Source organism: Athene cunicularia (assembly GCF_003259725.1).
Source record: "Athene cunicularia isolate RWA chromosome 5 unlocalized genomic scaffold, athCun1 chr5_part1, whole genome shotgun sequence".
NCBI classification, from domain to species: Eukaryota; Metazoa; Chordata; class Aves; order Strigiformes; family Strigidae; genus Athene; species Athene cunicularia.
In genome coordinates, this window is record NW_020799101.1 from 3,457,866 (window position 1) to 3,468,609 (window position 10,744).

Consider the following 10,744-nt stretch of genomic DNA (forward strand, 5'->3'; position numbering starts at 1 on the left):
TCAACAGAGCCATGGTTTTTGTATGTAGCCAAGCAAATTCCAGATTTGATTGCTTTGCAAGCCATTCAGAGAGCAGAAAATAAAAGGAAAATGGAGTTTGGTGGTAAAAGTAGCAGCTGGAAGTTCCACGTTCTGGTCTTGGATTGATTTCTGTTTGCCTTCGTTTTGAGCCGTTAAAATGCCTGTGAGAAAATAAAAAGCTGAGATTCTCACTTTCGCGTGACGCCCACGGCGTGGTGACTTCTCCAGGCAAAAGGGACATCCCTACGAGACCCAAAATGTCCCCGTGGGGCTGGAGCCACCTGGCTCCATCACAGCTGCCCCCCCCTGACTCCTCTCCAGGTCTGTATGTGCCTCTTGGGCAGGAGGTTTCTCCTGGAGCCTCATCCCAGGTGGGGCTGTGCTGGGACACACTCAAATCTCCAAAGGGATGGACGTTGCTAAAACCTTTACTGCTCGCAAAATTCATGGGAAAAACGTGCTATCGACTGCAGATATTCATGAGGTTTGGGCTGGAGTTGTGGTTGGCTCTGGCAGCACAAGGTGGGTGAAGGGGACATCCCGAGCCAGGCTTTCTGCAAAGCCAGTTCCAGCGCTGAGCTCTGTATTTAATGCCCCAGCAAAATTCGGGAAGAGAAAAATCTTTGTGGCAGCTCCCTCTTGCTCCTGATGTTTTTGCATTGCCTTGATAATCAGGTTTGCCAGGGGAGCCAGGGCTGGCTGAGCCAGCGGCAGGCTGGGTCTGCCCCTGTCGCTGTTTTTGGGGTGAAATATGGCTGAATAGGGCCACACAAGGCTAAGATGGGCAACAGACATGGCACCCTCCGTGTTTGCAGTTGGAGGCCAGGCACTAAAACCCTCCGACATGGGTGAAACACTGGCATCAGAGCTGAAACGGGCACCCATCCCACCTCACCCCTGTTTGGCGGGAGAGATCGGATGCTGGTGTGATAACAAAGCCGTTTCCATGGAAACAGGCTGGTTTTTTCCCACTCGGGCATCTTTTAATTTATTTATTTATTTGCCAGCATGTCTCTGACCTGCAAGCTGCTTTTTGGTGATTTAAACACCACATTGGCCATTGGGTGTATGAATTGGAACGTTGGGAAAGGGAATAAAATCCCTGTGGATGGGGGCTGGGAGCTGTGGCTGTAACAGCCGCTGAGGATTAAGGTCTTTTGCCCCAGTGAAGAGGTTTGATGGGAGCCCACAGGCACAAATCTAGCTCCTAACATTTTCTTTGCTTAAGGAAATAATGAAACACGTGTAATTTGGGTGTATTAAAGCTCCTTTCCCCGCCAGGTCTGCAACCGCTGTTGAGATCAGTGTGACTACACCAGCTCCCACTCCCTGGAAATGTGGCTTTTTGCTATTTTCTTTTTGTCTGTAATATTTTTATGTTTTTCTGTGTATATTTAGTAATTATTTTTCAGCCGAGCCGCCTATTTTTAGCCGTGGCTTTTAGCAAAAGCAACAGGATGGCTTGAAAAAAACAGCCAGCCCCACACCAGGGATTCCCACGCTCCAGCCGGCCGGTGACCGGCAGCACTGGCTGCGGGGGGGGACACAACAGCACGGCTGTATGCTCAGTTATCCATTCTATATCTGTACCTGTGCCACATCACACCTGGTTTTTAGGGAGAAAAAGGCAATTTTCAGGAAAACTCACTTGCCTCAGCAGGGACCACACTGGCCCTGCACGCCTGGGATGCCCCGAGCTGGGCTGGCCTCCACTGCTGGGTGCAGGGGCCAGGAGGAATCCCAGCATCAGTGAGAGCTGGAACAAATCCCTCTGTTACGATACCCAGCCTGGCACCTTTTCTAGACCAAAAAAAACCTCTGGGTGATGCCTTCCTGGTAGGAACAAGCCTGAGCCCTGCACTCCCCCAAATCCTGGCTGCCCCAGTGGGGTTCACCCACTTTGCTACTAACTGGGTGGAAAATACTGGTGCATCAGTGATGGAAAACGTAACTTTTGAATTGAAACTAAGAAGCAGGGAGGCTTCTGCTTTCACTCTGAAAAGGAGCCACTCTCGGTGGTGGGTGATGCCGTGCCGTGCTCTGGGGAGCTGCTTTGGGTCTTTACAGCAGAGGTTTTTGCCCTGGCAGGTGTCAGCGATTTCAGCTTCTTTCCCACAGAGCCGCCGCTTTTCCTTTCAGTTCAGCCAGGAGGTATGGGGAGAACGTTTTTCTGCCAAGCAGAGAAAAACCCACTGGGAGGTGAAAAAAGTCTGGAAAATTGGGTGGCAAGAGAGGATGTGATCCACAGGTTTAAAAACGCAGAGGACCACCGTTGGGTGGGCAAAGGCTGCAGGCTCCTGGAGACGCAGGAGGTGTCTCGTGACACCTGGAAAATCTCACTCGATGCTTGTTTGCACCTTCAAGGGTGTAAGAAAATGCTTTGCAAGGATGTGGGGTGTCCCAGCCAGGGTTAGAGCTGGCTTTGAACAGCGATGGACCCAACACAGTGCAAAATGGGCTTTGAGATACCCACTCCAGAATGATAGCTGCCTATTTAAGGTAATTAGGCTAAATAATCAGCCTTAAAATGCCATTTTAAAAAATATTTAAGAGAATTCCAGTCTCCACCCATGTGCAACTTGATATAAAACCCAAGCGAAAGGGGGGGAAAAAGCCAGGCTCAGATTTGGTGGGTTTAGGGCTGGTGATGGAGCCGGTGCAAGGTGCACGGAGGCCGGGGACCCCCCCTTGCCCAAGCGCTGGCTCTGCAGCCTTTCAGCACAGCTTTGTGCTGATGAGGAGCTGGCAAACGAAGGCTAATTACTCTTGCAAGTAGGGCTGGCAGCTACGGGATAGCAGAGCCCCATAGGAGCCCATTTTGGGAGGGAGCAGTAGGATGGCAGCTTACAGGGGAGTTTGAGTCCTCTGGTGTAAAGAAATGCTTCTTTTGCAAGCAGCTTTTTTGGGTTGTAGAGGGCGTTTTGTCTCAGTCGAGGGATACAGGGGACGGGAGCAGCGCCGATGCTTTCCCCTGGGTGAGAAAAATATTTAACGGATCCATAAATGTGCTGGAAGGGAGAAACGCATGCAGAAAGCAAGGTAGATGTGCTGAGCTTACTGGGATGGAGGAGGACTGGTTGTCCCTTGGCCTGAAGCAGTGGTGGGTTTTAACTCAGAGCAAATGAAACCCCAGTCTCATCCCGTTGGGCAGCAGCTCACTGTGCACACTCTGGAACAGCGACAGCGGGCAGCTCACGGGCTGGGTTTTGTTACTCCATGTCATGGGTAAAAGCTGAAGGTTTTGGCAAAGCTGGAGCGAGCGGACCAAGAGCAGACACAGCTGTGAATGCTGGATCGGTGCTCTGATGTCAGGGGCATCCAGCACCATTTGCCCAACTAAAACCCAAATTTTGGTGCCTGTTTTCCTGGGTGCTGCTGGTGAAAGAAGGAAATCATCTGAGTATCAATGGCTCTTTATTAAACTCAGAGACAAAAACAAATCAGGTGTTTTCTTGGAGCGTAGGTACCAGCTAGCAAAAATCAGCACCAAAATTTCCAAGTCCAGACGTTTATTCCAAGCGCTTTTGCATCCTTTTAAATGAATTCAGCCTCTTGCCACGTGCAGTAAATAACCCCTGACCCCTCTGCATAACAGACAAGTATCAGAACGACCTGGCGAGATCCTGAGTTGTAATTACAGTGCAGAGCCCCAAAGAGATGATGTCCATGTACTGTACATGCTAAACATCATTAGCATGAAAATAAAATAGCATCCTTACTCATTAACCTGTGGGCTCCAAGGCAGGAATCCTATTATCCAGGCACACAAGCCATTAAGCGGGTGAAATAAGATGCCGTCTGTATTCCCTTGGGAGTGTCATTAAACCCTTTTCTTTGCAAGCAAAGTTTAGCACAACAGTGTGAGAACAGCCCCGTGAGGATGGGAGGAATCGGGAAATATTGGGAAGCGTGGTGATTTTTAGCTTTGTGGTTGGGATTTGGACAGTGAAGGTCAGGAGCTGAGCTCTGCCAGGGCTGGCATGATAGGAAATAAGCTGCCTGGAAAGAAAATTTCCTTCTAACAGCCATTCTCGAATATTTTGGCATTTTCCCTCCAATCTGAGGATTTATATACATTCTAGGGTGGTTTTAATTTGTCGGAAGTCTGATGCTCTCAGCATCTACCCACTGTCTACTTCAATAAGTATTTTCTAGTTCAGCATGGGGTCCAGCAGCAGAACCCTGCACCTGCTTGGGTCCCGGGGAAGAGAAATAAATACAGATATTGCTGTGGTGTGGGGCAGCGTTGTTCCTGGGTGACTGCGGTGGGCAAGCGTTTTAGTCACCCTGGTGCTGCAGAGGCTCCTGCCAGGGTGTAGTTTCATCGATTGCAATGAGTAGTAAAGAGGCTCTGGGGGTGAAAGGAAGAGGAAGATGCTCTAGCAGCTGGGCTTAAATCCAAACGAAATGGTATGGAGGCTTTGGGTTTACTCCCGGTGGCTCCACAACCTCCTGGGGGTACAGTGGGGTGTCCTCACGTTGGGATAAAAAAACTCTGCTTTTGTAGCTGCTCTGTTTGAACAGCTTTGCTGCTGCCCAGGTGGTGCCTAGGCTTGTTGCAGGGGTTGTTTTTTCGGTGCGGCATATTCACAGGCTCTCGTCGAAGTGTCACCTGCTATTTTTCTGTTATTCACAGTGAAGGAAGCATGCCCAGTTGCTCACAGCACTGTAAAACCATCGCTGGCCCCAAACTGGTTCAAATTCCTACATGAAGTATCTGCGGAGGGGCCAAGCGTGGCCGGCTCCCAGTGACACCAGGGTCCTGCGAGGTGGCTGAGCTGTCCCTGCGTCCCCAGCATCATCCCAGCAGCCCAGTGCCCGGCAGGGTGGTCACACAGATGCCCCCTCCTCTGTCCCAGTGGGGTTTCGGACTTCTCTGGCCTTGCTTTTGGGGCTCTTTTCCATCTTAGTGACTCCAGGGCTAGATGTCGTACGAGCATGGGAGTGTTTCCTTTCATGAGGGTGGTAGTAGGGTTGGATACATCTATTTTTCAACAGATCAGGGCTGTAGCAGCCGTACAGCAGCTCTTAGCCCTTCCCACTCCTGTGTCTCCTTCCATGATATTAAACTTCAGTCCCTAAGTGACTCCCCATCACTGGAGCAGCAACAGACCACGGTCCTCTGTATGAAATGGCACAACATCACCGAGAATAACATTTGCTGCATTAGAAAAGCCTCTGCAGCATCCAAACCACACAACAGCATTTTGGTTTGATGTACACCTCGGCGAATCTGTATGGCCACGGGCTTTCCCATCCTTCTGCCAACGCCAGAAGTGTGGTGGCACCGCCACCGCTACCCACTTCATGGCTTTGCAGGGAGAATTGGAAGCAAAAGGGGGAGAGAGGTACCCTGCTAGCTGGCTGCTCAAATGCCTCTGCAGCCAAAAAAAATGGGGGAGAGCTGAGAAAAACCAGCGCGGAAACAGTGCGAAACCTTGAGCTAAACCTCAAGCGATGCCGCAGAGCTTTTTGCCTGACGAGAGCGGACCCAGCCAGGAGCTCAGGCTTGTCGGGGATGCTCCGTGGGAGCTGGGCTGCGGCAAAGCGGGGAGGATTTTGGCAGCCTTCCCCGGGGGATGCTCTTTCCACCCCTCCGTGTGCTCTGTGCACCAGACGGTTAAATTGCATCCCCTCTCGCTGTGCACCCTACAGCCTGCACCGATGCGCCGCGGCAGGGCTCGCCCTAAGCTGGGGAACAGCTGAAAGCCTGGCTGCCAACAGCCCTCGGATAGTTGCCCGCTGACTTAAAACCTCTTCCTGTGCTGAAAACCTCACTGAATGCAAACAAATAATATTGCTGGGGGCTGTGCTTGGAGGGCACGGGAGGGAGGAGGGGGATACGGAAGGAAACCCACAGCCTTTCTGCCTCCCCGGCGGGGTACGGAACTCGGCGTGTGCAAGGGCTCTGGGTTTCTTGGTGCCATAAATAATGTTCTTGTTGCATTGACTGGCATCACAGTAACCTAACCTGGCTCCTTTTTTTTTTTTTTTTTTTTTTTAATATTCTCTTTATTTAAAGGTAGCAAACGCCTGAGAGGAGCAGATCTTCCCCTAGAGGCACAAATCACCGGAGAGACCTGCTTCTGGTAAAAAAATACTCCTCCTCGTACTCCCCGGTGGGCAGGGGTTGGCTGGGGAGGGGTCTCATCCTGAAATGCTGCCTGGCCCCAGCACGACTCGCTCTCCGGTCACCTCTGAGCAGGGGCACCTTACTCAGTGCCAGGTTGTGTTTTTCTGTAAGTCCCAGGACGGGCCTCTGTCCAAACATCCTTATATCCCCCAAGATGGGCTTGAGCTGAAGGTCTCCTCCCTAAAACACTACAAGCTCATCATTTTAGGGCTGTGCCATCCTTGCCCCGTCACCTGAGGGGCTGGCAGGGGGGATTCACTGCCCCCTGCTATTGCAGGACATCCCCCAAACCCCCATTTTTGAGCTCACGGAGGGAGGGGGGGGGGCAGCACAGGATGGCAATGCCTCAGCTGTAAAATACTCACTGCTTGTGAAAGCATCAGCTGCCAGAGGAGCTGAACGCTGGGTTAAGGTAACGGAAAAACATCCGTGATTGAGACTGCGTGGACTTAATGAGTGTCCCCCGCCTGCCTGGGGTAGAACTCTCAAGAAACAGGAAACTCCAGCATCCTGTTTAGCATCTCAATGTTCAAGTTGGCAGCAGAGACAAAGCAAGAGAGGCTGAGGGACACCGGACACAGTCTGGGCACTGGCTCGGGGCAGGGGAATGAGCCTGGCACCGGCAGCTCCGGGCAGCGCAGGGCTGCTCAGGGCGAGCCCGTTCTCTGATTTCCTTTTGTTGCCACCACAGCCTTTCCTGTAACAGCAAAAGCCAAATACAGCTCAGCTGGGGTCCTGCTGCTGCTCTAGAAGGTCCCAGTGTCCCCGAAGCACAGCTCATAGGGCGTCCTGTGCCCTGGGGACGATGGGCAGGGCACGGGAGGGTACCTCTGGCAGCGTGTGACTACCCGCAGACCCACAAAGGCTGGAGGCTCCCTGGCCCTGTATAAACCCAGGATTAAACGCTGGCTGTAATTCCCAGGTCTGCATCTCCCATCCTCAACACCCTCATTCACACGGCTCAGCTCTTAACAGCTCCACACACGCAACCCCAACCCATCATTTTGGGGATCTCAGCTGCTGGGAGCAGCTCTGTGCTCAGCCCAACGCGTGTTTGTGCCCGCAGCTTATCCGGAGAGCGCGCCTGGCCTGCCCATGGCTAGCAACAACACTGCTAGCATAGCGCAAGCCCGCAAGCTGGTGGAGCAGCTGAAGATGGAGGCCAATATCGACAGGATAAAGGTAGCGTGGCTGGGGGGTTGGCTGTTGGCTCAGGGGGATGCTGTGAGGCGGTGTCTGCTGCTGAGCAGCTGCCAAAAGCACGCTGTGGGAGCTGGGACGTGGTGGCAGGGCGGTGTTTATGGAGGATGCTGGTCTAAGTGATGGTCGTGGCTGAAGGCAGCAGGAGGTGCTTGGCTGTGGAAGGCAGCGGGAAGTGTTGCCTGGAGTCCTGCTGTGCAGGTGGGAAGGAGTGACCCTCCCTGAGGCATCTCACCTTCTTGGGAACAGGTTAAACCCACGCTGTTTGTCACAGTTGCTGTGAAAACTGTCCTTTGGGCAGTGCTTGGCACTCAGCTTTGAGGTTAGTGGAGAGACCACTGAAAGCAGCATTGTCCTGAAGCCTTTTTCTTATGGATAAGCCCAGTCCTTTCTAGGAGATGTCTCCTCTGCTTAGACTGCTTCTGCTCCACCCTGGTGGAATTGCTGCTTCTGGGCACGTGAAAGCTCATTGGCTTCACGCTTGAGAGCCCAGAGGATTTGTTTTCTCCATCGAGGTGGATTTGGATGACAGCCAGTGCTGGGGAGTGAGGTGCTCCGGGGCCGGCTGCTGGCTGCAGGCACGTCTGGGTGCTTGCAAGCAAAACCTCCCCTCTCAGAGCTGGGGCGAGCTCCGGCGGCTTGTGTCTGGAATAAATAGCCAAGTCGTTGGCTGCGGGCAGCAAATGTTGCTATAGCAGCTGTGGACGTCCCTGCTGAGGGATGGAGGGAGAGCGGGCAGGGAATCGGTGCCTGCTAAAGGCAGTCCTGTCTACGATCGAGTCGGGTGAAGGATGCGAATGGGAGAAGGATCTAAAGGATGATCATGGGAGTGCGTACTGACGGGCGAGCTTAGAGCCCAGAGGTGAAAAACCAGCCCCAACGAGGACGTGCTGTCAGGTCTTTAGTATGATGTTGTATACCCCCCGGGCTGGGGATGCTGCGAGGCCAGCCCCACCGGTAGGATCTCTCAGGTTGGATGGCCCCAGCGCAGCCTGTCCCTAATGTGGGGTCGTTTCATTCCAGGTGTCAAAAGCGGCAGCAGACCTGATGGCGTACTGCGAAGCCCACGCCAAGGAGGACCCTCTATTGACCCCCGTCCCAGCCTCAGAAAACCCCTTTAGAGAGAAGAAGTTCTTCTGTGTGATCCTGTAAACCCTCGAGGAGCCTGACCGGCACTCAGGCCACCCTGAACACTGATGTAGAGTTTTTAGGAACGGGGACGACCTGCTAGTCCACAGAATTTAAACAAAAATAAGTAAAATACACAGCCTGGAAGCTACAGAGATGTGCATGTTTAACGAACCTGGCCACCTTTGGGGGAATAAGATGATCTGCATTGCAAGGCAAAAGATCTGAAGTCTGTAGAGTTGCCTAGAAAGAAAAAAAAATATGTAAAGAATAAATTTGTGTCACTTTTCTGCTCACAAAATTGTTTGATTGTTCCATATTTAAAGCACCAGAGCTGTGCTGAGCAAAGTAACTGCTAAGGATGTGTATAACCTTCTTGGAATGATATTGTTGGTTTCTTTCCAAAATATTATTTTTTATTTAAGTTGTCAGATATATAGCGACAGGTTAGATGACTATGATGTTACTCAGTGTTTGGTCTTGTGCTTTTTAATTTCTGGCGGTAGCGTAGCACAGGGGTTGAGCGGCCCCATGGCGGGTTAGTGAGGACGCCGGCAGCTCCTGCCTGCACCCCATGTGCTGGCAGCTCAGTGTTTCTAGCGAGCCCCACTTTCTAACATTTTGTATATGGTTATAGCTTTGGCTCTGCAAGTACAAGTGAATCATATGTCGTGGTTGGTGCTTCATACTCCTGTGACGACGTTCGGTGGTAGTGCATGAGAGTTTATCTTTGTTCATCCGCTCCAGACTTTTCTTTTCTATCGTTTGACACCACGTGCTGGTGGGAGAAGCTGTAGGGAGGAAACCGAGGCGATGCCGAAAGCAAAGACAACTCCTGCCTTAGATGTGCCTGAAATACCTCCTGCGTTAGGGTAGGTGCCAGCCCAGGCATCGTGGGGTAGCTAGAAATCCGAAAATCAAAGTTGACCGCTTCTTTCCGGGTCTTTCCTCTTCTCCTACACCTCTGTGCCTCTGCCCTCCTCGCTTGGTTCTTGTCCTGCTCTTTCAGCTTCCCGGCAGCATCTCCTCCCCGCTGGGGCTGGGCCGGGATGCTGTCCCACGGTGGGATGCTTCTGCCCCTTCCCACACCCGCTGGCTCCCCCGTTCCCGCTGCCGCCCTGCCGCAATGGGTAAGGGCAGGGGGAGCAGCCGGGGGAGCCGCGGGGCCACCCCTTCACGGAGTTGCCTGATACCTTGTTTACACACAGCCTGAGCTTCACGTCAGGCTGGGAAATTATTCCCAGGTCCGGTTCATCCGCCGCCAGCGTTTCAGGGGATACACGCCACCTTTTTTGGCTCCGCCTCGGGTTAATACTTCTGCGGATGTGGCTTGCCTCTCCTTTCCACTGCTAAACACCTCCTGGCTTTCCCCGCTCATCTACACTCCTGGGAAACTTTGGGAATCATAACTTGGGGATCTGAGTACAAAATTAGGTGGGTGTCACATAAGGGTTTGGGGGATCTGCAGTGACCCCACTAAACTCTAACTCTGAATCAGGTATCAGCTTAAAAATCCCTGTGGATTCAAGAGGGCAATAGTCTCTGGGTAGCTTTTGGCAAATCTTTCTAGCCCGTTAACAAGTGCATTTTGGTTTTTCTACCTTTTCATACTCTTTTTCTAGTCTTCTACAGAGAAGACCAGTTGTTCTAACACTGGACTCAAAACTTTTGGCATCTGGGAACGTTTATATGACACGAGTAGCCTAGATGGTCCCAGCCTTCCCGCGGTGGCTTTCGGCCCCCCTAACCTTCCTGTTTCGATCTTTTTACTACAGTTCACATAGCTTTAGGATGAAGGATGGATGAAGTCGTTTGCTCTGCAGCTGGTTTCACTCTTGGTGTTACAAGGCAGACATGTAAATACCCTGTCCTGGGTTTGTCTTTTCTTTTTAACACTGATTTACCGTCACAGAGGGTGAAGCACAGCCGGTCTGACCCAGGGCTCACACCCCAACCCTTCTCAAATGCTGTCATGAAGTGGTTTGTAATAATTTTTTTAACGACTTGCGTATTTTACAACTCGAATTCTTAATAAATAAACGAATTTAAAAAGCTGCATGAGGAGTAGGGGGGGGGGGAATTTTGAATTAGCCTAAACTACTCATTGAAGGTGTTTTACGTTGCTGGTCTTTATTTTATGTTGGTAGTGGTGTTGACATTGGTGTGCTGCCAGGTATTTCACCCCAGTATTTATATTTACACAGATACGTCTTTGTTAGCCAAGTAGAGATAGACTGCCAAGACCGTTTCCCCCCCCCCCCC

At 51.8% G+C, this 10,744-nt stretch overlaps 1 protein-coding gene across 1 annotated transcript in view; it reads left to right on the plus strand.

Annotated features, from left to right (window-relative positions):
* Positions 1-10,744, plus strand: part of GNG2 (G protein subunit gamma 2) — a 15,913-nt gene extending 5,169 nt beyond the window's left edge. The window contains exons 2-4 of the mRNA XM_026849919.1: positions 6,044-6,110; positions 7,221-7,336; positions 8,378-10,744. Of these exons, the coding sequence (XP_026705720.1) occupies positions 7,250-7,336; positions 8,378-8,506 (216 nt within the window). The 5' untranslated portion in view covers positions 6,044-6,110; positions 7,221-7,249 and the 3' untranslated portion in view covers positions 8,507-10,744. The remainder of the gene's footprint in view (positions 1-6,043; positions 6,111-7,220; positions 7,337-8,377) is intronic.